Source organism: Ranitomeya imitator, chromosome 1 (assembly GCF_032444005.1).
Source record: "Ranitomeya imitator isolate aRanImi1 chromosome 1, aRanImi1.pri, whole genome shotgun sequence".
Classification (NCBI taxonomy): Eukaryota; Metazoa; Chordata; class Amphibia; order Anura; family Dendrobatidae; genus Ranitomeya; species Ranitomeya imitator.
In genome coordinates this window covers 3236190-3262768 of record NC_091282.1, presented here as the reverse complement: position 1 = coordinate 3262768, position 26579 = coordinate 3236190, and the positions used below count along the sequence as shown (strand labels likewise).

The following is a 26579-nucleotide window of genomic DNA, read 5'->3' as shown; positions in this document are numbered from 1 at the left end:
CCAGTCACGTAGTATATTGCCCAGTCACGTAGTATATTGCCCAGCCACGTAGTATATTGCCCAGCCACGTAGTATATTGCCCAGTCACGTAGTATATTGCCCAGTCACGTAGTATATTGCCCAGTCACGTAGTATATTGCCCAGTCACGTAGTATATTGCCCAGTGACGTAGTATATTGCCCAGTCATATAGTATATTGTCCAGCCACGTAGTATATTGCCCAGCCACGTAGTATATTGCCCAGTCACGTTGAAGTCCTGCTATACTCACCATCTGCCGCCTTTCCCGCTCCTCTCCACGCTCCCGGGACCGCTCCATTGCAAGCGGCAGCTTCCGGTCCCAGGGCTGGTGTGAGCAGGACCTATGATGACGTCGCGGTCACATGACTGTGATGTCACGGCAGGTCCTTGTCGCGCACCAGCCCTGGTAGCGGAAGCTGCCGCTTGCAATGGAGCGGTCCCGGGAGCGTGGAGAGGAGCGGGAAAGGCGGCGGATGGTGAGTATAGCAGGTTTTTTGTTTTCTTCTTATAGAAGAGGATTCTTTACTGTTAGGGCAGTGAGAATCTGGAATTGCTTGCCTGAGGAGGTGGTGATGGCGAACTCAGTCGAGGGGTTCAAGAGAGGCCTGGATGTCTTCCTGGAGCAGAACAATATTGTATCATACAATTATTAGGTTCTGTAGAAGGACGTAGATCTGGGGATTTATTATGATGGAATATAGGCTGAACTGGATGGACAAATGGCTTTTTTCGGCCTTACTAACTATGTTACTATGTTACTATTTTTAACATGACATTTTTACTATTGATGCCGCTTAGGCAGCATCAATAGTAAATAGTTGGGGACACACAGGGTTAATAGCGGCAGTAACGGAGTGCGTTACACCGCGGGCCGTTACCGCTGCCATTAACCCTGTGTGAGCGGAGGGGATTACGGAGCGGGCGCCGGTCAGTGAGTGCAGGGGAGTAGGGGAGGGACTAATCGGACTGTGCCCGTCGCTGATTGGTCGCGGCAGCCATGACAGGCAGCTGGTGAGACCAATCAGCGGATGAATAACCATGACAGACGGACAGACAGACGAAAGTGACCGTTAAACAATTATATATATAGATTTGGCTTTAGGACAATTCTTTTTGTGTTTTTTCATTTAAGACAAATTAAATGAAGATAATAATAACAAAGAATTTGTGATTGCAATCATTATCGGGAAGAAACTGAGTATTATCTGACAGAATTGCAGGGGTGTCAATACTTTTGGCCACAACTGTATTATCTATCTATCTATTATCTATCTATTATCTATCTATTATCTATCTATCATCTATCTATCTATTATCTATCTATTATCTATCTATCTATCTATTATCTATCTATTATCTATCTATCTATTATCTATTATCTATCTATCTATCACCTATCTATTATCTATCTATTATCTATCTATCTATTATCATATCTATTATCTATTTATTTATTATCTATCTATCTATTATCTATCTATCTATCTATCTATTATCTATCTATCGTACACATGGAGACGGTCCATTGTACACATTGTTCTCCGGCGTCGCCCGTCCTCAGCCCTGCTCATTATTATCTATTATCTATCTATCGTACACATGGAGACGGTCCATTGTACACATTGTTCTCCAGCGTCGCCCGTCCTCAGCCCGGCTCATTATTATCTATTATCTATCTATCGTACACATGGAGACGGTCCATTGTACACATTGTTCTCCGGTGTCGCCCGTCCTCAGCCCGGCTCATTATTATCTATTATCTATCTATCGTACACATGGAGACCGTCCATTGTACACATTGTTCTCCGGCGTCGCCCGTCCTCAGCCCGGCTCATTATTATCTATTATCTATCTATCGTACACATGGAGACCGTCCATTGTACACATTGTTCTCCGGCGTCGCCCGTCCTCAGCCCGGCTCATTATTATCTATTATCTATCTATCGTACACATGGAGACCGTCCATTGTACACATTGTTCTCCGGCGTCGCCCGTCCTCAGCCCGGCTCATTATTATCTATTATCTATCTATCGTACACATGGAGACCGTCCATTGTACACATTGTTCTCCGGCGTCGCCCGTCCTCAGCCCGGCTCATTATTATCTATTATCTATCTATCGTACACATGGAGACCGTCCATTGTACACATTGTTCTCCAGCGTCGCCCGTCCTCAGCCCGGCTCATTATTATCTATTATCTATCTATCGTACACATGGAGACCGTCCATTGTACACATTGTTCTCCGGCGTCGCCCGTCCTCAGCCCGGCTCATTATTATCTATTATCTATCTATCGTACACATGGAGACCGTCCATTGTACACATTGTTCTCCGGCGTCGCCCGTCCTCAGCCCGGCTCATTATTATCTATTATCTATCTATCGTACACATGGAGACCGTCCATTGTACACATTGTTCTCCGGCGTCGCCCGTCCTCAGCCCGGCTCATTATTATCTATTATCTATCTATCGTACACATGGAGACCGTCCATTGTACACATTGTTCTCCAGCGTCGCCCGTCCTCAGCCCGGCTCATTATTATCTATTATCTATCTATCGTACACATGGAGACCGTCCATTGTACACATTGTTCTCCGGCGTCGCCCGTCCTCAGCCCGGCTCATTATTATCTATTATCTATCTATCGTACACATGGAGACCGTCCATTGTACACATTGTTCTCCAGCGTCGCCCGTCCTCAGCCCGGCTCATTATTATCTATTATCTATCTATCGTACACATGGAGACCGTCCATTGTACACATTGTTCTCCGGCGTCGCCCGTCCTCAGCCCGGCTCATTATTATCTATTATCTATCTATCGTACACATGGAGACCGTCCATTGTACACATTGTTCTCCGGCGTCGCCCGTCCTCAGCCCGGCTCATTATTATCTATTATCTATCTATCGTACACATGGAGACCGTCCATTGTACACATTGTTCTCCGGCGTCGCCCGTCCTCAGCCCGGCTCATTATTATCTATTATCTATCTATCGTACACATGGAGACCGTCCATTGTACACATTGTTCTCCGGCGTCGCCCGTCCTCAGCCCGGCTCATTATTATCTATTATCTATCTATCGTACACATGGAGACGGTCCACTGTACACATTGTTCTCCAGCGTCGCCCGTCCTCAGCCCGGCTCATTATTATCTATTATCTATCTATCGTACACATGGAGACGGTCCATTGTACACATTGTTCTCCAGCGTCGCCCGTCCTCAGCCCGGCTCATTATTATCTATTATCTATCTATCGTACACATGGGGACCGTCCATTGTACACATTGTTCTCCAGCGTCGCCCGTCCTCAGCCCGGCTCATTATTATCTATTATCTATCTATCGTACACATGGAGACGGTCCATTGTACAGATTGTTCTCCAGCGTCGCCCATCCTCAGCCCGGCTCATTATTATCTATTATCTATCTATCGTACACATGGAGACGGTCCATTGTACACATTGTTCTCCAGCGTCGCCCGTCCTCAGCCCGGCTCATTATTATCTATTATCTATCTATCGTACACATGGGGACCGTCCATTGTACACATTGTTCTCCAGCGTCGCCCGTCCTCAGCCCGGCTCATTATTATCTATTATCTATCTATCGTACACATGGAGACGGTCCATTGTACACATTGTTCTCCAGCGTCGCCCGTCCTCAGCCCGGCTCATTATTATCTATTATCTATCTATCGTACACATGGAGACGGTCCACTGTACACATTGTTCTCCAGCGTCGCCCGTCCTCAGCCCGGCTCATTATTATCTATTATCTATCTATCGTACACATGGAGACCGTCCATTGTACACATTGTTCTCCGGCGTCGCCCGTCCTCAGCCCGGCTCATTATTATCTATTATCTATCTATCGTACACATGGAGACGGTCCACTGTACACATTGTTCTCCAGCGTCGCCCGTCCTCAGCCCGGCTCATTATTATCTATTATCTATCTATCGTACACATGGAGACGGTCCATTGTACACATTGTTCTCCAGCGTCGCCCGTCCTCAGCCCGGCTCATTATTATCTATTATCTATCTATCGTACACATGGAGACGGTCCATTGTACACATTGTTCTCCGGCGTCGCCCGTCCTCAGCCCGGCTCATTATTATCTATTATCTATCTATCGTACACATGGAGACGGTCCATTGTACACATTGTTCTCCAGCGTCGCCCGTCCTCAGCCCGGCTCATTATTATCTATTATCTATCTATCGTACACATGGAGACGGTCCATTGTACACATTGTTCTCCGGCGTCGCCCGTCCTCAGCCCGGCTCATTATTATCTATTATCTATCTATCGTACACATGGGGACCGTCCATTGTACACATTGTTCTCCGGCGTCGCCCGTCCTCAGCCCGGCTCATTATTATCTATTATCTATCTATTGTACACATGGAGACGGTCCATTGTACACATTGTTCTCCGGCGTCGCCCGTCCTCAGCCCGGCTCATTATTATCTATTATCTATCTATCGTACACATGGAGACGGTCCACTGTACACATTGTTCTCCGGCGTCGCCCGTCCTCAGCCCGGCTCATTATTATCTATTATCTATCTATCGTACACATGGAGACGGTCCACTGTACACATTGTTCTCCGGCGTCGCCCGTCCTCAGCCCGGCTCATTATTATCTATTATCTATCTATCGTACACATGGAGACGGTCCATTGTACACATTGTTCTCCGGCGTCGCCCGTCCTCAGCCCGGCTCATTATTATCTATTATCTATCTATCGTACACATGGAGACCGTCCACTGTACACATTGTTCTCCAGCGTCGCCCGTCCTCAGCCCGGCTCATTATTATCTATTATCTATCTATCGTACACATGGAGACGGTCCATTGTACACATTGTTCTCCAGCGTCGCCCGTCCTCAGCCCGGCTCATTATTATCTATCTATCGTACACATGGAGACCGTCCATTGTACACATTGTTCTCCGGCGTCGCCCGTCCTCAGCCCGGCTCATTATTATCTATTATCTATCTATCGTACACATGGAGACGGTCCATTGTACACATTGTTCTCCGGCGTCGCCCGTCCTCAGCCCGGCTCATTATTATCTATTATCTATCTATTATACACATGGAGACGGTCCACTGTACACATTGTTCTCCAGCGTCGCCCGTCCTCAGCCCGGCTCATTATTATCTATTATCTATCTATCGTACACATGGGGACCGTCCATTGTACACATTGTTCTCCGGCGTCGCCCGTCCTCAGCCCGACTCATTATTATCTATTATCTATCTATCGTACACATGGAGACCGTCCATTGTACACATTGTTCTCCGGCGTCGCCCGTCCTCAGCCCGGCTCATTATTATCTATTATCTATCTATCGTACACATGGAGACCGTCCACTGTACACATTGTTCTCCGGTGTCGCCCGTCCTCAGCCCGGCTCATTATTATCTATTATCTATCTATCGTACACATGGAGACGGTCCATTGTACACATTGTTCTCCGGCGTCGCCCGTCCTCAGCCCGGCTCATTATTATCTATTATCTATCTATCTATCTTACACATGGAGACGGTCCATTGTACACATTGTTCTCCGGCGTCGCCCGTCCTCAGCCCGGCTCATTATTATCTATTATCTATCTATTGTACACATGGAGACCGTCCATTGTACACATTGATCTCCGGCGTCGCCCGTCCTCAGCCCGGCTCATTATTATCTATCTATCTATTATCTATCTATCGTACACATGGAGACCGTCCATTGTACACATTGTTCTCCAGCGTCGCCCGTCCTCAGCCCGGCTCATTATTATCTATTATCTATCTATCGTACACATGGAGACCGTCCACTGTACACATTGTTCTCCGGCGTCGCCCGTCCTCAGCCCGGCTCATTATTATCTATTATCTATCTATCTATCTTACACATGGAGACCGTCCATTGTACACATTGTTCTCCGGCGTCGCCCGTCCTCAGCCCGGCTCATTATTATCTATTATCTATCTATTATACACATGGAGACGGTCCACTGTACACATTGTTCTCCGGCGTCGCCCGTCCTCAGCCCGGCTCATTATTATCTATCCATCTATTATCTATCTATCGTACACATGGAGACGGTCCACTGTACACATTGTTCTCCGGCGTCGCCCGTCCTCAGCCCGGCTCATTATTATCTATCTATCTATCTATCGTACACATGGAGACGGTCCATTGTACACATTGTTCTCCAGCGTCGCCCGTCCTCAGCCCTGCTCATTATTATCTATCTATCTATTATCTATCTATCGTACACATGGAGACGGTCCACTGTACACATTGTTCTCCGGTGTCGCCTGTCCTCAGCCCGACTCATTATTATCTATTATCTATCTATCGTACACATGGAGACCGTCCACTGTACACATTGTTCTCCGGCGTCGCCCGTCCTCAGCCCGGCTCATTATTATCTATCTATCTATTATCTATCTATCGTACACATGGAGACGGTCCACTGTACACATTGTTCTCCGGTGTCGCCTGTCCTCAGCCCGGCTCATTATTATCTATTATCTATCTATCGTACACATGGAGACGGTCCATTGTACACATTGTTCTCCAGCGTCGCCCGTCCTCAGCCCGGCTCATTATTATCTATCTATCTATTATCTATCTATCGTACACATGGAGACGGTCCACTGTACACATTGTTCTCCAGCGTCGCCCGTCCTCAGCCCGGCTCATTATTATCTATCTATCTATCTATCGTACACATGGAGACGGTCCATTGTACACATTGTTCTCCGGCGTCGCCCGTCCTCAGCCCGGCTCATTATTATCTATTATCTATCTATCTATCGTACACATGGAGACGGTCCATTGTACACATTGTTCTCCAGCGTCGCCCGTCCTCAGCCCGGCTCATTATTATCTATTATCTATCTATCGTACACATGGAGACCGTCCATTGTACACATTGTTCTCCAGCGTCGCCCGTCCTCAGCCCGGCTCATTATTATCTATTATCTATCTATCGTACACATGGAGACGGTCCACTGTACACATTGTTCTCCGGTGTCGCCCGTCCTCAGCCCGGCTCATTATTATCTATCTATCTATTATCTATCTATCGTACACATGGAGACGGTCCATTGTACACATTGTTCTCCGGCGTCGCCCGTCCTCAGCCCGGCTCATTATTATCTATCTATCTATTATCTATCTATCGTACACATGGAGACGGTCCATTGTACACATTGTTCTCCAGCGTCGCCCGTCCTCAGCCCTGCTCATTATTATCTATTATCTATCTATCTATCTTACACATGGAGACCGTCCATTGTACACATTGTTCTCCGGCGTCGCCCGTCCTCAGCCCGGCTCATTATTATCTATTATCTATTATCTATCGTACACATGGAGACGGTCCACTGTACACATTGTTCTCCAGCGTCGCCCGTCCTCAGCCCGGCTCATTATTATCTATTATCTATCTATCGTACACATGGAGACCGTCCACTGTACACATTGTTCTCCGGTGTCGCCCGTCCTCAGCCCTGCTCATTATTATCTATCTATCTATCTATTATACACATGGAGACGGTCCATTGTACACATTGTTCTCCGGCGTCGCCCGTCCTCAGCCCGGCTCACTATTATCTATCTATTATCTATCTATCGTACACATGGAGACCGTCCATTGTACACATTGTTCTCCAGCGTCGCCCGTCCTCAGCCCTGCTCATTATTATCTATCTATCTATCTATTATACACATGGAGACGGTCCATTGTACACATTGTTCTCCGGCGTCGCCCGTCCTCAGCCCGGCTCATTATTATCTATCCATCTATTATCTATCTATCGTACACATGGAGACGGTCCATTGTACACATTGTTCTCCGGTGTCGCCCGTCCTCAGCCCGGCTCATTATTATCTATTATCTATCTATCGTACACATGGAGACGGTCCATTGTACACATTGTTCTCCAGCGTCGCCCGTCCTCAGCCCGGCTCATTATTATCTATTATCTATCTATCGTACACATGGGGACCGTCCATTGTACACATTGTTCTCCGGTGTCGCCCGTCCTCAGCCCGGCTCATTATTATCTATTATCTATCTATCGTACACATGGAGACCGTCCATTGTACACATTGTTCTCCGGCGTCGCCCGTCCTCAGCCCGGCTCATTATTATCTATTATCTATCTATCGTACACATGGAGACCGTCCATTGTACACATTGTTCTCCGGCGTCGCCCGTCCTCAGCCCGGCTCATTATTATCTATTATCTATCTATCGTACACATGGAGACGGTCCATTGTACACATTGTTCTCCAGCGTCGCCCGTCCTCAGCCCGGCTCATTATTATCTATTATCTATCTATCGTACACATGGGGACCGTCCATTGTACACATTGTTCTCCGGCGTCGCCCGTCCTCAGCCCGGCTCATTATTATCTATTATCTATCTATCGTACACATGGAGACGGTCCACTGTACACATTGTTCTCCAGCGTCGCCCGTCCTCAGCCCGGCTCATTATTATCTATTATCTATCTATCGTACACATGGAGACCGTCCATTGTACACATTGTTCTCCAGCGTCGCCCGTCCTCAGCCCGGCTCATTATTATCTATTATCTATCTATTATACACATGGAGACGGTCCATTGTACACATTGTTCTCCAGCGTCGCCCGTCCTCAGCCCGGCTCATTATTATCTATTATCTATCTATCGTACACATGGAGACCGTCCATTGTACACATTGTTCTCCGGCGTCGCCTGTCCTCAGCCCGGCTCATTATTATCTATTATCTATCTATCGTACACATGGAGATGGTCCATTGTACACATTGTTCTCCGGCGTCGCCCGTCCTCAGCCCGGCTCATTATTATCTATTATCTATCTATCTATCGCACACATGGAGACCGTCCATTGTACACATTGTTCTCCGGCGTCGCCCGTCCTCAGCCCGGCTCATTATTATCTATTATCTATCTATCGTACACATGGAGACGGTCCACTGTACACATTGTTCTCCAGCGTCGCCCGTCCTCAGCCCGGCTCATTATTATCTATTATCTATCTATCGTACACATGGAGACGGTCCACTGTACACATTGTTCTCCGGCGTCGCCCGTCCTCAGGCCGGCTCATTATTATCTATTATCTATCTATCGTACACATGGAGACCGTCCACTGTACACATTGTTCTCCGGCGTCGCCCGTCCTCAGCCCGGCTCATTATTATCTATCTATCTATTATCTATCTATCGTACACATGGAGACCGTCCATTGTACACATTGTTCTCCGGCGTCGCCCGTCCTCAGTCCGGCTCATTATTATCTATTATCTATCTATCGTACACATGGAGACGGTCCATTGTACACATTGTTCTCCGGCGTCGCCCGTCCTCAGCCCGGCTCATTATTATCTATTATCTATCTATCGTACAGATGGAGACGGTCCACTGTACACATTGTTCTCCGGCGTCGCCCGTCCTCAGCCCGGCTCATTATTATCTATTATCTATCTATCGTACACATGGAGACGGTCCATTGTACACATTGTTCTCCGGCGTCGCCCGTCCTCAGCCCGGCTCATTATTATCTATCTATCTATTATCTATCTATCGTACACATGGAGACCGTCCATTGTACACATTGTTCTCCGGCGTCGCCCGTCCTCAGCCCGGCTCATTATTATCTATTATCTATCTATCGTACACATGGAGACGGTCCATTGTACACATTGTTCTCCGGCGTCGCCCGTCCTCAGCCCGGCTCATTATTATCTATTATCTATCTATCGTACAGATGGAGACGGTCCACTGTACACATTGTTCTCCAGCGTCGCCCGTCCTCAGCCCGGCTCATTATTATCTATTATCTATCTATCGTACACATGGAGACCGTCCATTGTACACATTGTTCTCCGGCGTCGCCCGTCCTCAGCCCGGCTCATTATTATCTATTATCTATCTATCGTACACATGGAGACGGTCCATTGTACACATTGTTCTCCGGCGTCGCCCGTCCTCAGCCCGGCTCATTATTATCTATTATCTATCTATCGTACACATGGAGACGGTCCATTGTACACATTGTTCTCCGGCGTCGCCCGTCCTCAGCCCGGCTCATTATTATCTATTATCTATCTATCGTACACATGGAGACGGTCCATTGTACACATTGTTCTCCGGCGTCGCCCGTCCTCAGCCCGGCTCATTATTATCTATTATCTATCTATCGTACACATGGGGACCGTCCATTGTACACATTGTTCTCCGGCGTCGCCCGTCCTCAGCCCGGCTCATTATTATCTATTATCTATCTATTGTACACATGGAGACGGTCCATTGTACACATTGTTCTCCGGCGTCGCCCGTCCTCAGCCCGGCTCATTATTATCTATTATCTATCTATCGTACACATGGAGACGGTCCACTGTACACATTGTTCTCCGGCGTCGCCCGTCCTCAGCCCGGCTCATTATTATCTATTATCTATCTATCGTACACATGGAGACGGTCCACTGTACACATTGTTCTCCGGCGTCGCCCGTCCTCAGCCCGGCTCATTATTATCTATTATCTATCTATCGTACACATGGAGACGGTCCATTGTACACATTGTTCTCCGGCGTCGCCCGTCCTCAGCCCGGCTCATTATTATCTATTATCTATCTATTGTACACATGGAGACGGTCCATTGTACACATTGTTCTCCGGCGTCGCCCGTCCTCAGCCCGGCTCATTATTATCTATTATCTATCTATTGTACACATGGAGACGGTCCATTGTACACATTGTTCTCCGGCGTCGCCCGTCCTCAGCCCGGCTCATTATTATCTATTATCTATCTATCGTACACATGGAGACGGTCCATTGTACACATTGTTCTCCGGCGTCGCCCGTCCTCAGCCCGGCTCATTATTATCTATCTATCTATTATACACATGGAGACGGTCCATTGTACACATTGTTCTCCGGCGTCGCCCGTCCTCAGCCCGGCTCATTATTATCTATTATCTATCTATTGTACACATGGAGACGGTCCATTGTACACATTGTTCTCCAGCGTCGCCCGTCCTCAGCCCGGCTCATTATTATCTATTATCTATCTATTGTACACATGGAGACGGTCCATTGTACACATTGTTCTCCGGCGTCGCCCGTCCTCAGCCCGGCTCATTATTATCTATTATTTATCTATCTATCTATCTATCGTACACATGGAGACGGTCCATTGTACACATTGTTCTCCGGCGTCGCCCGTCCTCAGCCCGGCTCATTATTATCTATTATCTATCTATCGTACACATGGAGACCGTCCATTGTACACATTGTTCTCCGGCGTCGCCCGTCCTCAGCCCGGCTCATTATTATCTATTATCTATCTATCGTACACATGGAGACGGTCCACTGTACACATTGTTCTCCGGTGTCGCCCGTCCTCAGCCCGGCTCATTATTATCTATTATCTATCTATCGTACACATGGAGACGGTCCACTGTACACATTGTTCTCCGGCGTCGCCCGTCCTCAGCCCGGCTCATTATTATCTATTATCTATCTACATATCTTACACATGGAGATGGTCCATTGTACACATTGTTCTCCGGTGTCGCCCGTCCTCAGTCCGGCTCATTATTATCTATTATCTATCTATCGTACACATGGAGACGGTCCATTGTACACATTGTTCTCCGGCGTCGCCCGTCCTCAGCCCGGCTCATTATTATCTATTATCTATCTATCGTACACATGGAGACCGTCCATTGTACACATTGTTCTCCGGCGTCGCCCGTCCTCAGCCCGGCTCATTATTATCTATTATCTATCTATCGTACACATGGAGACGGTCCACTGTACACATTGTTCTCCGGTGTCGCCCGTCCTCAGCCCGGCTCATTATTATCTATTATCTATCTATCGTACACATGGAGACCGTCCATTGTACACATTGTTCTCCGGCGTCGCCCGTCCTCAGCCCGGCTCATTATTATCTATCTATCGTACACATGGAGACGGTCCACTGTACACATTGTTCTCCGGCGTCGCCCGTCCTCAGCCCGGCTCATTATTATCTATTATCTATCTATCTATCGTACACATGGAGACCGTCCACTGTACACATTGTTCTCCGGCGTCGCCCGTCCTCAGCCCGACTCATTATTATCTATTATCTATCTATCGTACACATGGAGACCGTCCACTGTACACATTGTTCTCCGGTGTCGCCCGTCCTCAGCCCGGCTCATTATTATCTATTATCTATCTATCGTACACATGGAGACGGTCCATTGTACACATTGTTCTCCGGTGTCGCCCGTCCTCAGCCCGGCTCATTATTATCTATTATCTATCTATCGTACACATGGAGACCGTCCACTGTACACATTGTTCTCCGGCGTCGCCCGTCCTCAGCCCGGCTCATTATTATCTATTATCTATCTATCGTACACATGGAGACGGTCCATTGTACACATTGTTCTCCGGTGTCGCCCGTCCTCAGCCCGGCTCATTATTATCTATTATCTATCTATCGTACACATGGAGACGGTCCACTGTACACATTGTTCTCCGGCGTCGCCCGTCCTCAGCCCGGCTCATTATTATCTATCTATCGTACACATGGAGACGGTCCATTGTACACATTGTTCTCCGGCGTCGCCCGTCCTCAGCCCGGCTCATTATTATCTGTTTTCTTCTCTACAGATGAGGGATGTGCAGTTCAATCATCTGACGCGGTTCCTCGGCGCCTGCATCGATGCCCCTAACATCTGCATTGTGACGGAGTATTGCCCCCGGGGCAGTTTGCAGGTATTCTTTGTGTAGCGAGGTCACCGCTTTCCATGTAATTATAGGAAGGATAACATACAGGACGCAGAGGAGTGAGGGGCCATGGGGCCGATGACACCACCGCAGACGGAGGTCCTGTACAATGACTCCGCCAGGAACACAGATATAAAGTTGATCTTACACACGTGGTCAGAATTGATGGTCCCCCTCGTTTAATTAAAGAAAACCCACAATAGTCACAGAAATAACTGAAATCTGACAAAAGTAATAATAAATAAAAGATCCATGAAAATGAAGGTCAGACATTGTTTTTCCACCATGCTTCCACAGAATAAAAACAATAAAGCTCATGAAATCGTCCTGAACAGAAATGATGGGACCCCTGAAAATAATGTGATAAAGGGGACATGTTAGATCGCGGTGTGTCCACTAACTAGCATCACAGGTCTCACAAGGGGTCTGAGGATCTCATCTCGGTACCTAATGGCAGTCAGGCTACATCTGGCGAGCACATGGAGGGCTGTGCGGCCCCCAAAGAAATGCCACCCCACACCATTACTGACTAGTGAGCGAGTGTAGTCGTTGCTCGGGTGTCCTCTGAGTATTTGTTGGTGCTCGGAGATTTAGTTTTCATCACGGCAGCTGAATGATTTACAGCTTGTAGCCAGGCTGAGTACATGTGGGCGTTGCCTGGTTGTTAGGGAATCTCCAAATGTAATCAGGCAGGCTAGTAGCTGTAAATCATTCAGCTGCCTCGATGAAAACTTAATCTCCGAGCAGATATAAATACTCGGAGGTCACCGGAGCGTGCTCTGGAAAACCCGAGCAACGAGTACACTCGCTCATCACTATTACTGACCCACTGCCAAACCAGTCATGATGAAGGATGTTGCAGCAGCAGATTGCTCTCCACGGCGTCTCCAGACTCTGTCATGTTTGTCACATGTGCTCAGTGTGAAGAGCACAGGGCGCCAGTGTCGAATTTGCCAATCCTTGTGTTCTGTGGGAAATGCCAAGCGTCGTGCACGGTGTTGGGCTGTGAGCACAACCCCCATCTGTGGACGTCGGGCACTGAGACCATCCTCATGGAGTCGGTTTCTAACCATTTGTGCAAACATATACACATTTGTGGCCTGCTGGAGGTCATTTTGTAGGGCTCTGGCAGTGCTCCTCCTGTTCCTCCTTGCACAAAGGCGGAGGTAGCGGTCCTGCTGCTGGGTTGTTTCCCTCCTACGGCCCCCTTCCATGTCTCCTGGTAGCACCTCCAGCCTCTGGACACTACGCTGACAGACACAGCAAACCTTCTTGCCACAGCTCACATTGATGTGCCATCCTGGATGAGCTGCACTACCTGAGTCACTTGTGTGGGTTGTAGAGTCCGGCTCATGCTACCACGAGTGTGAAAGCACAGCCAACATTCAAAAGTGACCAAAACATCAGCCAGAAAGCATTGGTCCTGGGATGTGGTCTGTGGTGCCCACCTGCAGAACCACTCCTTTATTGAGGGTGTCTTGATAATTGCCAATAATTTCCATCTGTTGTCTATTCCATTTGTACAACAGCATGTGAAAGTGATTGTCAATCAGTGTTGCTTCCTAAGTGGACGGTGTGATTTCACAGAAGTTTGAGTTACTTGGAGTTATATTCTAGTGTTTAAGTGTTCCCTTTATTTTTTTGAGCAGTGTATTAAGTTAAGGGTACCATCATTTCTGTCCAGGCCGATTTCATGAGTTTTATTTATTTTTTTAATTCTGTGGAAGCATGTTTGAAAAGCAATGTCTGACTTTCATTTTCGTAGATCTTTTATTTATTATTACTTTTGTCAGATTGAAGTTATTTATGTGACCTTTGTTGTTTTTCCTGTCATTAAACCGGGGGACCAACAATATTGACCATGTGTGTATATGTGGGAACACAGCGGATAGGAAGGAGAGTATAGAAGATATACAGAGGTAACAAGATGGTGGGTTTGATACAGAGGTGAAAAGATAATGGGGCAGATATGGAGGTGACAAGATGGTGGGGCAGATACGGAGGTGACAAGATGGTGGGGCAGATACGGAGGTGACAAGATGGTGGGGCAGATACGGAGGTGAGAAGATAATGGGGCAGATACGGAGGTGAAAATATGGTGGGTCTGAAACAGGTGAGAAGATGGTGGGGAAGATACCAAGGTTAGAAGATAATGGGGCAGATACAAAGGTGAGAAGATAATGGGGCAGATACGGAGGTGAGAAGATAATGGGGCAGATACGGAGGTGAGAAGATGGTGGGGCAAATACAAAGGTTAGAAGATGATGTGGCAGATACAGAGGTTAGAAGCTGGTGGGTCTGATGCAGAGCTGAGAAGATGGTGGATCTGCTACTGAGATTAGAAGATGGTGAGGCAGATACGGAGGTGAGATGATGATGGGTCTAATAAGGAGGTAAGAAGATGGAGGGTCTGATATGGAGGTGACAAGATGGCGGGGCAGATACAAAGCTGAGAAGATAATTGGGCAGATACGGAGGTGAGAAGATGGTGGGTCTAAAACAGGTGAGAAGATGGTGGGGAAGATCAAAGGTTAGAAGATAATGGGGCTGATACAGAAGTGAGAAGATAATGTGGCAGATACAGAGGTGGCAAGATAATGGGGCAGATACGGAGGTGAGAAGATGGTGGGGCAGATAGAAAGGTGAGAAGATAATGGGGCAGATACGGAGGTGAGAAGAAGGTGGGTCTGAAACGGAGGTGAGAAGATGGTGGGGCAGATAGAAAGGTGAGAAGATAATTGGGCAGATACGGAGGTGAGAAGATGGTGGGTCTAAAACAGGTGAGAAGATGGTGGGGAAGATCAAAGGTTAGAAGATAATGGGGCTGATACAGAAGTGAGAAGATAATGTGGCAGATACAGAGGTGGCAAGTTAATGGGGCAGATACGGAGGTGAGACGAAGGTGGGTCTGAAACGGAGGTGAGAAGATGGTGGGGCAGATAGAAAGGTGAGAAGATAATGGGGCAGATACGGAGGTGAGAAGATGATAGGTCTGATGCGGAGGTGAGAAGATGGTGGGGCAAATGCAAAGGTTTGAAGATAATAGGGAAGATACAGAGGTGAGAAGATGGAGGGTCTGATACAGAGGTTAGAAGATGGAGGGTCTGATGCAGAGCTGAGAAGATGGTGGGTCTGATGCAGAGCTGAGAAGATGGTGGATCTCTTACTGAGATTAGAAGATGGTGGGTCTGATACGGAGGTGAGAAGATGGAGGGTCTGAAACGGAGGTGAGAAGATGGTGGGGCAGATACAAAGGTTAGAAGATAATGTGGCAGATACAGAGGTGGCAAGATAATGTGGCAGATACAGAGGTGGCAAGTTAATGGGGCAGATACGGAGGTGAGAAGAAGGTGGGTCTGAAACGGAGGTGAGAAGATGGTGGGGCAGATAGAAAGGTGAGAAGATAATGGGGCAGATACGGAGGTGAGAAGATGATAGGTCTGATGCGGAGGTGAGAAGATGGTGGGGCAAATGCAAAGGTTTGAAGATAATAGGGAAGATACAGAGGTGAGAAGATGGAGGGTCTGATACAGAGGTTAGAAGATGGTGGGTCTGATGCAGAGCTGAGAAGATGGTGGGTCTGATGCAGAGCTGAGAAGATGGTGGATCTCTTACTGAGATTAGAAGATGGTGGGTCTGATACGGAGGTGAGAAGATGGAGGGTCTGAAACGGAGGTGAGAAGATGGTGGGGCAGATACAAAGGTTAGAAGATAATGTGGCAGATACAGAGGTGGCAAGATAATGTGGCAGATACAGAGGTGGCAAGATAATGTGGCAGATACAGAGGTGAGAAGATGGTGGGTCTGATACAGAGGTTAGAAGATGGTAGGGCAGATATGGAGGTGAGAAGATGGTGGGGCAGATATGGAGGTGAGAAGACGGTGGGGCAGATATGGAGGTGAGAAGATAATGGGGCAGATACAGAGGTGAGAAGATGGAGGGTTTGATACAGAGGTGAGAAGATGGAGGGTCTGATACAGAGGTGAGAAGATAATGGGGCAGATACAGAGGTGAGAAGATGGTAGATCTGATACTGAGATCAGAAGATGGTGCGTCTGGTATGGAGGTGAGAAGATAATGTGGCAGATACAGAGGTGGCAAGATACTGGGGCAGATACAGAGGTGAGAAGATGGTGGGTCTGATACAGAGGTGAGATGGTGGGTCTGATACTGAGGTGAGAAGATGGTGGGGCAGATATGGAGGTGAGAAGATGGTGGGTCTGATACAGAGGTTAGAAGATGGTGGGGCAGATACAGAGGTGAGAAGATGGTGGGGCAAATATGGAGGTGAGAAGATAATGGGGCAGATACAGAGGTGAGAAGTTGGAGGGTTTGATACAGAGGTAAAAAGATGGTGGGTCTGATACTGAGATTAGAAGATGGTGGGTCTGATACAGAGCTCAGGAGATGGTGGGTCTGATACGGAGGTGGGAAGATAATGTGGCAGACATGGAGATGAGAAGATGTGGGGAGACACAGAGGGGAGGACAATGGACTTGTGCAGGAGGAACCTTGCATGACCCAGAATATGGGGAATTGGTCCCAGAACAACAATGTTTCCCTTTTACTTGTAGGATATTTTGGAGAATGACAGCATCAACCTGGACTGGATGTTCCGTAACTCGCTCATCAATGACATTGTGAAGGTGAGAGGAGACCTCTGCGCCATCATACAGCATCATGAGCACGTCATGATGTCACGGTTAACCCCTGCTGTGCTGCAACCAGTAATGACCTGCCTGGAAATGGTCAGGAGAAAGAAGGACACGTATTTAATTATTTATTTTACTCTGGCACCAATACCTCCACAGCGCTTTACATAGTGATTGTCCTGGTATTTAGGAGAGCTATATGCACATTGTTGGGGAACCCAGTCGAGGAGTGATGTGCTAGGTCACGGCTGCTTCCACCACTAGGCCGGTTATTGGGGAACTCACAGTGAGCGTACGGTGTATACACCTCTGTTACCAGCTCATGGAATATATGTATATACCTGGTACAGTCACTGCCAGCTCCGCAAATCCCAAGAAACCTAGCTGCCCCCTCTTTTGTACAGGCTGATTGGACGCCCGTTACAATTAGCGTATGGCTTCAGGGATGCGGTTTACAGAACAAAAGGAGCAGGGCCATTTAGTTTTATATTTAATAAAGGAAGGTAGGCAGTGTTTATAAAATATATATATAAGAAGACACAAAATGGGACAAAACAATACAGTGTATACAATTACATAAAAGAAAAAGGAATAATGAAAGAAACTCACTAAACCTGATGTCACAGAAATGGCGCAGATCTTAGCGCAGGGAAGCACTTATTTTACAAAATGGTACAAAACTCCAGCGAACTTTTGTCTTCATGGTCTGATAATGATTATAATTCAAAATCTGTATTTTTCAGATAAGTCATGCCCACATACCTCCCTTGTTGACCTGCGATTGGGGCTGGTCATTGGGATTCGGCTATGTCTCAAATGTATAGGTTCCCCGATTTTCAGGATATCTCCCCACTTTAAGTTTCCAGGCGGGAGATATTAATGCCATATTTCCTGTTGTGATTTTAGCTTTCCATAGATAGGAAACATGGCATGCATTATTATCCATCTGTTCGATATTTATTTGAAGCTGATGCGCAGACCGTCCAATGATGTAAGTAAATGTGTTTTGCTCACCACTTCACCAGAACACAAAAAAATAGGTCTTCCATAACTAGAGGACCTACAATGTTCATAACTGACTTCGGTGTCCTAGTGTCTGATATTCTTGGCCAAATGTGGCTTTGAAGATAGGAAACATTTCCCCAGGCAGATAAAGTCGCACCGCAGTCTCTTGTAGCCACTGAGCCCAGATTTTATGTCTGCTCTTCATTAGATAACCCACTTTAATTACCTGTTCCCAGCAGGAGGTCATAGGTGAATAAGTGTCAAGTGTAGTGTTCTTAGAGTTCGAGCTCTTGTTCCTTTCCCAAGTTATAATGTAGCCATGCTTTATTGTTCAACGATAGGGTGACACGTCCTTTCTTAAGAGATGACTTTACGGATTTTACCAATATATCTATGACACGTTTAATGTTCAGTGAGTGAGAATACAGTGAGTGTCCAGGTGGACAGGAAAAATATATCTACACTGAGTGTCCATCTAGCCGGGAGGAACATGCAGCAGGTAAAATAAATGTTGAACAAATCACCAACGTTCTGAGGAAATCTACGAATTTGTAAAGGTGCCATTGACATGCAATTCTCACCAGATGTCGGTAACAACCATCTGGTGAGAATGCGGTGCTAGCGGGGATCTCACCGAGGTCACGGCAGTTCAGCCAGACTGTGAACCCAGCCTCAGTGAGCGGAGGTAACCTCGATTATGTCACCGCTAGTCACTGAGGCTGCGCTCCAGCAGCTCATTCCCCAGTGGTTCTCAGCCGGGACTTTATTCTGCCTGTGTTTATTTACCATGTAACTATAGGATTAGTAATGGATAGGGGTCTTCATTACTAAGCCGTGGGCTTGATGTCACCTGACAATACAAAGGTGACATCAACCCCACAAATTTGAACCCCACTTGCCACCGCTACAGGACAAGTGGAAAGAGTCGGGCAATTCTCCAGAATTAGGGCATCTAATAGATGCACTTTTTCTGGGCAGCTGCTGTTTTTAGGATGGGGGGTGGTCAATGTCAATGGCTCCTTACCAGCCTGAGAATACCAGCCCCAGCTGTGAGCTTTAGCAAGGTTGGTTATCAAAAATTGGGGGACCCCACTCCATTTTTTTTAAATGATTTTATTAAATAGTTAAAAAATACGGCATGGGGAGCCCTCTATTCTATAACCAGCCTTGCTAAAGCTGACAGCTCAGGGTTGCAGGCCTCAGCTGTGAGTTTTGTTTGGCTGGTTAGCAAAAATGCGGGAGAACCCACACCGAGTTTTTTCTACATTATTTATTTACAGCGCAGGATCGGTGAATGAATACTCCGCCATCCGCTCCTGCTCTCACTGTCATTAGCAGCGGCAAGTGCCGGATGATGGGATCAGGATTCACATCAGCTGATACCAGTGACCGGAGGTAAAGTTTATACCTCCGATCACAGCTGAGCGCTCGCTGTCTTTTCACAGCGTGGGAGGCGCAGCTCTCTGACCGGCGGGGATGGTTTCACCACTGATCAGAAGCGGTGTGTGCCGCGTTACCATGCATGTGACAAACACCCGGTGTCAGCCGAACCTGAACAGAAGCATAGACTTCATGGTGAAGTAGGTGTTCGGTACGGACGCCGAACGTTACTGTTTGGGTTCGCCCATCTCTAGTCCTACCTGTTTGGGTTCGTCCATCTCTAGTCCTACGTTACTGTTTGGGTTCGCCCGTCTCTAGTCCTACGTTACTGTTTGGGTTCGCCCATCTCTAGTCCTACCTGTTTGGGTTCGCCCGTCTCTAGTCCTACGTTACTGTTTGGGTTCGCCCATCTCTAGTCCTACCTGTTTGGGTTCGTCCATCTCTAGTCCTACGTTACTGTTTGGGTTCGCCCATCTCTAGTCCTACGTTACTGTTTGGGTTCGCCCATCTCTAGTCCTATGTTACTGTTTGGGTTCGCGCATCTCTAGTCCTACGTTACTGTTTGGGTTTGCCCATCTCTAGTCCTACGTTACTGTTTGGGTTCGCCCATCTCTAGTCCTACGTTACTGTTTGGGTTCGCCCATCTCTAGTCCTACGTTACTGTTTGGGTTCGCCCATCTCTAGTCCTACGTTACTGTTTGGGTTCGTCCATCTCTAGTCCTACGATACTGTTTGGGTTCGCCCGTCTCTAGTCCTACGTTACTGTTTGGGTTCGCCCATCTCTAGTCCTATGTTACTGTTTGGGTTCGCCCATCTCTAGTCCTGCGTTACTGTTTGGGTTTGCCTATCTCTAGTCCTGACATCCTAGACATTCATATAACATATATCTCTCCTGACCACATGGACAGCCATTGTAGAATCATAGAATGGTAGAGTTGGAAGGGACCTCCTGGGTCCTCGTGTCCAAGCCCCTGCTCATAGGATTCACGAAACCATCTCAGACAGATGTCTGTCCAGCCTGTGTGTGAAGACTCCCATTGAATGAGAACTCACCACCTCTCGTGGCCTCCTGTTCCACTCATTGATCACCCTCCGATGTAATATCTAATCCTAATCTAATCATATTTCCCATATACGCACGTTATGATTTCCTGTTTGTGAGATTTCCTGTTTTCTCTTGCAGGGGATGTGCTTCCTTCAGCGCAGCATCATCGGATGTCATGGAAACCTGAAGTCCTCTAACTGCGTGGTGGACAGCCGCTTTGTGCTGAAGATCACGGACTATGGGCTGGCCAGCTTTCGCTCCACCTGTGACGCCAATGATGTCTATGCCTTGTATGCCAGTGGGTGTGAATGTCCCCTTCTGTTTATTTGAACCTCACATCCCTGGGGCCTTGGTAACAATGTAGCAGAAAGGACAATGTGGGGCTTTGGTAACAATGTAGCAGAGAGGACAATGTGGGGACTCGGTGTCACGATTCACACCGTGACCGTCACCCCCACGTCACGGGTCGGGGTGACTTTAGGCCAACAGACGGCTATCACATGTGCAGGGGGGCTTATCTTAGTTATCCCTCCACTCCACAATGTGATGAAAAACACACACAAGGCTATTGACCTCTTAGTTTACAGCAGGGGCTTATTTTAGGTATCCCACTGCTCTCCAATATACCACGAACTGCAGGGATTTATGTATATCCCGCTTACAGTTCCACTTGAAACTTGCAGCTCTCTGGCGCCCCCCTTTACTCTCAGGTCAGATTAGGTACTGCACCTTGGGTAATTAGTCGCCAGAAAGGCTGCCTGCTATGTACTGGCTATTGGGCACGCTGCAGCGACGCAATTGACTACTCCCACTCAGGCAGGAACAATAATTATCAACGCCTTCCCTCTCCTAGTGTATCCTCACCCACCCCCTGCAGACTGTGAGCCCTCGCGGGCAGGGTCCTCCCTCCTTATGTACTCGTGTGCCTTGTTATCTGCTCATGTTTAATGTATTTGTCTATATTTGCCCCGTATTCACATGTAAAGCGCCATGGAATAAATGGCGCTATAAAAATTTATAATAATAATAATAATAATAATAACGCCGCAGTCGCTACAACGACACCCAAAGGCACTGTACAAATGTATGCTGCCACCAGTTTCCATTAAACGGGTCCGAAGCTAACCCAAAACAGTAGCGTAATTACCTTCAGAAGACTTAGGGTACGTTTTAGAACAGGAAGAACGAATCTAGTATTAAATATTATACTCCGTCAAAGGTTTCAGGCAGTGTTTATAAACGGTTATATAAAGATGTTACAATATGAGACAATTGAAATATGTACAAGGTAAATTATAAAATAAACAGGGATTAAATAAGAAAAGGTACAACTCACATGTTCTCAGTTCATATAAGGCAAAACCATGCTGGTAGGCGGAGCTCCCCAAATGTCCCAGGGCATGAGGACGCTGGTTAGGAACAGCTCTTCAAGACAGACTCACATAGGCTCCAGCAGACAGACAGACTTATAGCTCAACCTGATGACATCACAGAAAGGGCTGGTTTTTCCAGACCCTCCTACCTCTTCAGTTTAACAAAATTTAACCTAAATTTGTCTAATGCCTGTAACTCCGCTACAGAACATGTCATAGTCATAACAAACCCAGCATTCATCTCGTATTAACATTGGCATTCTAATGAGATCAAATATGTCCTATTTGTGATGCATAATTACAGAGAAATCTCTATTTTTTTACCTGATGGAGTTTGAAGCTCATGTTTACAGCGGTTGACCGATCCGCCGATGGACGTAAAGAATATGTATTTTCCCATTTTCTAGCCTAAATCGTTAGCCCAATATCTTACAAGAATGGAACAAAGGACTTCTTGCATTTACAGAAGGGAATCAGACCGGTTTTAGCTAGTAACTTTCCACTGCAGCTATGCCAGTCGTAAATACCTTTCTTCAATAAAACTTCCCCACATACATTGACAAGGCAAGCTAAACACAGAGTGTAGGTGGGGTCAACGCCCACCCTATATGTGCTGGCAGAGAAACTAAACTTATATGATATTTCATACAATATCGTGACACTCGGTAATAATGTAGCAGAGAGGACAGTGTGGGGACTCAGTAACAATGTAGCAGAGAGGACAGTGTTGGGACTCAGTAACAATGTAGCAGAGAGGACAGTGTGGGGACTCAGTAACAATGTAGCAGAGAGGACAGTGTTGGGACTCAGTAACAATGTAGCAGAGAGGACAGTGTGGGGACTCAGTAACAATGTAGCAGAGAGGACAGTGTTGGGACTCAGTAACAATGTAGCAGAGAGGACAGTGTGGGGACTCGGTATGTGTATTCCCCTCGTTTCTCTGGGACCCCCCGACATCTTGTTTCGTGGTGCTGACAAGTCCTGTGATTGGTCTGTAGAGAAGCTGTGGACGGCCCCCGAGCTGCTGCGCATGGGACGACCTCCACCTCAGGGCACGCAGAAGGGCGATGTCTACAGTTTTGCAATCATACTGCAGGAGATTGCGCTGAGAAACGGGGCGTTTTGCATCCAGGGCATGGACCTCAGCCCTAAAGGTAACGTCATGTGACCCACTGTGTCAGGGGTCCAAGGGTCGGATAGAGGTCAGGTTAAGGTCAGGGGGGCCACATATTAGGGCTTGGAAGAAAGCTACAAAGGCTGGAAATGGGCCAGAATATGGTGTGCAGAGCTGTATGACCTGCAGAGCCGTGTATGACCTGAAGAGCTGTATGACCTGCAGAGCTGTATGACGTGCAGAACCGTGTATGACGTGCAGAGCCGTGTATGATGTGCAGAGCCGTGTATGACATGCAGAGCTGTATGACGTGCAGCGCCCTGTATGACCTGCAGAGCCGTGTATGACGTGCAGAGCCGTGTATGACCTGAAGAGCTGTATGACCTGCAGAGCTGTATGACGTGCAGAACCGTGTATGACGTGCAGAGCTGTATGACGTGCAGAGCCCTGTATGACGTGCAGAGCCGTGTATGATGTGCAGAGCCGTGTATGACATGCAGAGCTGTATGACGTGCAGCGCCCTGTATGACATGCAGAGCCGTGTATGACGTGCAGAGCTGTATGACGTGCAGCGCCCTGTATGACATGCAGAGCCGTGTATGACGTGCAGAGCTGTATGACGTGCAGAGCCCTGTATGACATGCAGAGCCGTGTATGACGTGCAGAGCTGTATGACGTGCAGCGCCCTGTATGACATGCAGAGCCGTGTATGACGTGCAGAGCTGTATGACGTGCAGCGCCCTGTATGACATGCAGAGCCGTGTATGACGTGCAGAGCTGTATGACGTGCAGAGCCCTGTATGACATGCAGAGCCCTGTATGACATGCAGAGCCGTGTATGACGTGCAGCGCCCTGTATGACCTGCAGAGCCGTGTATGACGTGCAGAGCCGTGTATGACCTGAAGAGCTGTATGACCTGCAGAGCTGTATGACGTGCAGAACCGTGTATGACGTGCAGAGCCGTGTATGATGTGCAGAGCCGTGTATGACGTGCAGAGCTGTATGACGTGCAGCGCCCTGTATGACATGCAGAGCCGTGTATGATGTGCAGAGCTGTATGACGTGCAGAGCCCTGTATGACATGCAGAGCCGTGTATGACGTGCAGAGCTGTATGACGTGCAGAGCCCTGTATGACATGCAGAGCCGTGTATGCATGCAGAGCTGTATGACGTGCAGAGCCCTGTATGTGTATGTCGTGCAGAGCTTATGATGTGCAGAGCCATGTATGACGTGTAGAGCTGTATGATGTACAAAGCCATGTATTATGTGCAGAGCTGTAAGATGTGCAGAGCTGTGTGATGTGCAGAACCGTGTATGACGTGCTAGAGCTGTATTACATGCAGAGCCGTGTATGATGTGCAGAGCCATGTATGTGTATGTCGTGCAGAGCTGTATGATGTGCAAAGCCGTGTGTGATGTGCAGAGCTGTATAACGTGCAGTGCCGTGTATGACGTGCAGAGCTGTATGATGTGCAGAACCGTGTGTGACGTGCAGAGCCATGTATGTGTATGTCGTGCAGAGCTGTATGATGTGCAGAGCCGTGTGTGACGTGCAGAGCCATGTATGTGTATGTCGTGCAGAGCTGTATGATGTGCAGAGCCGTGTATGATATGCAGAGCCATGTGTATGTGTATGTCGTGCAGAGCTGTATAACGTGCAGAGCTGTGTGTGACGTGCAGAGCTGTATAACGTGCAGAGCCGTGTATGATATGCAGAGCCATGTATGTGTATGTCGTGCAGAGCTGTATGATGTGCAGAGCCGTGTATGATGTGCAGAGCCGTGTATGTGTATGTCGTGCAGAGCTGTGTGTGTCGTGCAGAGCTGTATAATGTGCAGAGCCGTGTATGTCGTGCAGAGCTGTATAACGTGCAGAGCCGTGTATGAAGTGCAGAGCCGTGTATGTCGTGCAGAGCTGTATAACGTGCAGAGCCGTGTATGATGTGCAGAGCCATGTGTATGTATGTCGTGCAGAGCTGTATAACGTGCAGAGCCGTGTATGATGTGCAGAGCCATGTATGTGTATGTCGTGCAGAGCTGTATGATGTGCAGAGCTGTGTGTGACGTGCAGAGCTGTATAACGTGCAGAGCCGTGTATGACGTGCAGAGCCATGTATGTGTATGACGTGCAGAGCTGTGTGTGACGTGCAGAGCCATGTATGTGTATGACGTGCAGAGCCGTGTATGACGTGCAGAGCCATGTATGTGTATGACGTGCAGAGCTGTGTGTGACGTGCAGAGCTGTATAACGTGCAGAGCCGTGTATGAAGTGCAGAGCCGTGTATGTGTATGTCGTGCAGAGCTGTATAACGTGCAGAGCCGTGTATGATGTGCAGAGCCGTGTATGTGTATGTCGTGCAGAGCTGTATAATGTGCAGAGCCGTGTATGAAGTGCAGAGCCGTGTATGTGTATGTCGTGCAGAGCTGTATAACGTGCAGAGCCGTGTATGATGTGCAGAGCCATGTATGTGTATGTCGTGCAGAGCTGTATAACGTGCAGAGCCGTGTATGATGTGCAGAGCCATGTATGTGTATGTCGTGCAGAGCTGTATAACGTGCAGAGCCGTGTATGATGTGCAGAGCCATGTATGTGTATGTCGTGCAGAGCTGTATGATGTGCAGAGCCGTGTATGATGTGCAGAGCCGTGTATGTGTATGTCGTGCAGAGCTGTGTGTGACGTGCAGAGCTGTATAACGTGCAGAGCCGTGTATGAAGTGCAGAGCCGTGTATGTGTATGTCGTGCAGAGCTGTATGAAGTGCAGAGCCATGTATGTGTATGTCGTGCAGAGCTGTATGATGTGCAGAGCTGTGTGTGACGTGCAGAGCTGTATAACGTGCAGAGCCGTGTATGACGTGCAGAGCCATGTATGTGTATGACGTGCAGAGCTTATGACGTGCAGAGCTGTGTGTGACGTGCAGAGCTGTATGACGTGCAGAGCCTTGCATGAACTGCAGAACCGTGTACCACGTGCACTGTGCTTCCTTTCAGAAATCGTCCAGAAGGTGAGGAATGGGCAGCGGCCATACTTTCGGCCCTCAGTAGACAGTAGCTGCCACAGTCAGGAGCTGGGGACCCTGATGGAGAGGTGCTGGGCAGAGGACCCCCTGGAGAGACCCGACTTTAACCAGATAAAGATCTATATCTGCAAATTCAACAAGTGAGCTGGT

General features: G+C 47.8%; 1 protein-coding gene across 3 annotated transcripts in view; it reads left to right on the top strand.

Moving 5' to 3' along the window:
• NPR2 (natriuretic peptide receptor 2) overlaps nt 1–26579 on the top strand; it is a 422222-nt gene that overhangs the window by 321317 nt on the left and 74326 nt on the right. For 2 of the 3 annotated variants that reach the window (XM_069745468.1, XM_069745472.1), the window contains 5 exons: nt 12723–12827; nt 17415–17486; nt 21061–21220; nt 23294–23449; nt 26401–26569. In XM_069745468.1, coding sequence (XP_069601569.1) covers nt 12723–12827; nt 17415–17486; nt 21061–21220; nt 23294–23449; nt 26401–26569 — 662 coding nt within the window. The remainder of the gene's footprint in view (nt 1–12722; nt 12828–17414; nt 17487–21060; nt 21221–23293; nt 23450–26400; nt 26570–26579) is intronic. The other variant, XM_069745463.1, reaches the window with a different exon arrangement.